The sequence below is a fragment of the Morus notabilis genome, unplaced genomic scaffold, assembly GCF_000414095.1.
Source record: "Morus notabilis unplaced genomic scaffold, ASM41409v2 Scaffold1285, whole genome shotgun sequence".
In the NCBI taxonomy this organism is placed as follows: Eukaryota; Viridiplantae; Streptophyta; class Magnoliopsida; order Rosales; family Moraceae; genus Morus; species Morus notabilis.
In genome coordinates, this window is record NW_010362783.1 from 154,092 (window position 1) to 156,598 (window position 2,507).

At 34.7% G+C, this 2,507-nt stretch overlaps 1 protein-coding gene across 1 annotated transcript; it reads right to left on the reverse strand.

Annotated features, from left to right (window-relative positions):
* Positions 1-1,982, reverse strand: LOC21399738. Its single transcript, XM_024168681.1, has 2 exons — positions 1,413-1,982; positions 1-272 (listed from the first exon to the last, which is right to left on the reverse strand). Exons 1-2 carry the CDS (start codon positions 1,905-1,907, stop codon positions 228-230), a joined length of 540 nt encoding a protein of 179 aa, XP_024024449.1. The 5' UTR covers positions 1,908-1,982; the 3' UTR covers positions 1-227.
* Between the last annotated feature and the right edge of the window lie 525 nt (positions 1,983-2,507).

A 2,507-nucleotide genomic window follows, 5' to 3' on the forward strand; every position in this document is an offset into this window, starting at 1 on the left:
TTGGAGTAGCAACTTATGGCAAGATTATATTTTTATCAGAAATACAAAAACAGTTGCTCCACCAATATAATACTTTTTACAGTTGGAAGTTCCGATAGAAGTAACAGCTTCTAAAAATACAGCTTTTTGCAACATTGTTATAATGTTCTAGAAAAATATTAAAACATGTTACACTTGATTCACATAGATCTCCATTGAAAACCACTTGATATGGTCATTGATGGGCCCTACTCTGTAATTAGCATCTCAAGCTCTTCGGTTGGATTTGGGAGCTGCAAGAGCAAAACACCAGAAACATATATATATATATATATATATATATATATATTATACAATCGAGATAACAATCAGCTATAACATGTTTAAGGTCATATTTCGGAAATTTCTGAGTCATACTCTGGATCTTAGAAGATAGGTAGTCCAATAAGATTAAATGCTCAATGTATAAAATTTTCAGTCCTCGTTACAACTAAAACAAGTACTCCCATTAAAAAATCATGCACAAGCTGACAAGCTTCAAATCTGACATGTTTAATTTTGAAATTGTCTCATGCCACTCAAATTAAGGTACGAAAAGAAAAGAGAATGAATACTAAAATTACTTATAAATCCTTAATAAATATTATATTTCACCAATTATTTAACTGATTGACTAAATAGTGATTACATATATAAGATCCGTACTCTTAACTTCAATAAACATTAGAAAGACAATTGGAGATTTTCTTAACCCACCATTAAATAGATATGAAAACACTAAAATGAAATCAACAATCCTCATTTTTATTACTTTTTACTTTTTTTTCCAATCTCATTACCCTCCATTGTCTCATTTCTCTGTGGTTTAACTAAGGACTCCCTAAATTTGTTACCCTTTTCTTGAATTCTAGACAAACAGAGCAATTCCATGTCCAAACATAGGCAACAAAACCCAGGTAAAGCAAATTTAGTCTAAAAATAATATAATAATAATAATCCCCTTTTGCAAAAGGGGTTTGGCAAAAATTTGGTGATGCAACTCCCAAGTACTTAAGGATGCAAATAAGATTTCAGCTTGAGAAAACATCTCATCTCACAACAAGATCACCAACTCAAAATTTTAATTTATAAATTCAAAATTATTTTTAATTTATGTATATTTTATTAGAAAAAATATTATAAAAAATTACAAAATATAATTAAAATTATATAAATTCACCAACTAAGCACATTAAATCTAGCTTTGCTCACCAGTATTAGTCAACCAAGTACTAGACAAACTATAAATCTTTTTTTTTTTTTTTTGTCTATTGCGCTAAAAATTTGCCCAGTTCTTTCTTTACCATATATAGTTTCAAAAAAAAAAAAAGAAAGAAAAGCAGTAATTAGGAATAGTTCCAACAATATATGTGGAAAACATTAAATTTGTTTACCTGGAGAAATTGTTTCCGTAGGGCACAAGGAGAGAATGGGCTTCCATAATAGCAGGCACGAACAACCTTAAACTGATCCAAATCAAGCTTTTTGTTGATAAATCCAACCTGAAAGTAAATACTGTTCGAAGGAGGCAAATCCACTTTGATCTCGTCAACGTCGAACCAAATTAAGAATCTCCGAACCTCAATTCCTTTCAATTCCGTGATCGAACCATAACCCAGCTTCCCAGTTATGGTCTTGTCGTAGTAAACCAAGTACTCGAAGTTAATGTAGCAAGGGTTCTCCAAAACGACAACGAATCGGCCGTCGTTGGGGGAGAGAGTATAGTTTACGACGGAGTCGGGAAGGAGACCGCTTGGGAGGCCGAATTTGGGGAGGATGTCGTATACTGTTGTTGAGTTGTCGTCTGAGCAACTCACTCTTTTCACTGCAACTGTGGAAATTGTTAAGAAGACGAAGAGGGAAAGAAGACCCAGATGGGATTTCGCCATGAGAGAGAGAGAGAGAGTTTTAAGGTCTTCTTGGGTTGCGGAAGAAGAAAACAGACGAGAAAAGTTGGGAAGCAAGGAGGGAGGTTTTTGTAAAAATATTTGGGGAAGCTCTAATTATATGTGGTGATTGATACGGAAGTCTTTGGAAGGATCGTTGACCAAATGTGATAAGATCAACGGTTGGATTTTATTTCAAGGTGCGAATTTTATTTTGGATTAGGTAAGCGAATGTTACTTATCAATTTGGTGTTCCAAAAAAAAAAAAAAAGAATGTCGCTATTTTATGTTTATTTTTAATTTTTCTGCGTAGCTTATTAATGTCTTTACTAACTCAACACCCACGTGCGGTTGCGCACGGTCGTTGGACTATCCTATCTAATCCGGTTTCGTTTAGTCGGGTCTTCTGAATGGTTGTTCCGCTTCTCAAGATGCCAACTTGACTATCTTGCACAAGGGACAAGTAAGGCTCGGGATCAATTGGGGGCACCGGTGTGTTGCCGACCAAAGACTCTCCAACGCTCAAGTCAGTGCCTTGCTTGAGAGTAATAAATGAGAAGGCAATGGGTAGGTGAGGAGAAGTGTTCGTACCTCATGGTTTCT

Coding starts and splice junctions, on each gene's coding strand:
- LOC21399738 (XM_024168681.1), bottom strand. CDS start 1,907: ATGGCGAAATCCCATCTGGGTCTTCTTTCCCTCTTCGTCTTCTTAACA. Junction 273..1,412: donor TACGGAAACAATTTCTCCAG/GTAAACAAATTT, acceptor TTGCTCTTGCAG/CTCCCAAATCCAACCGAAGA.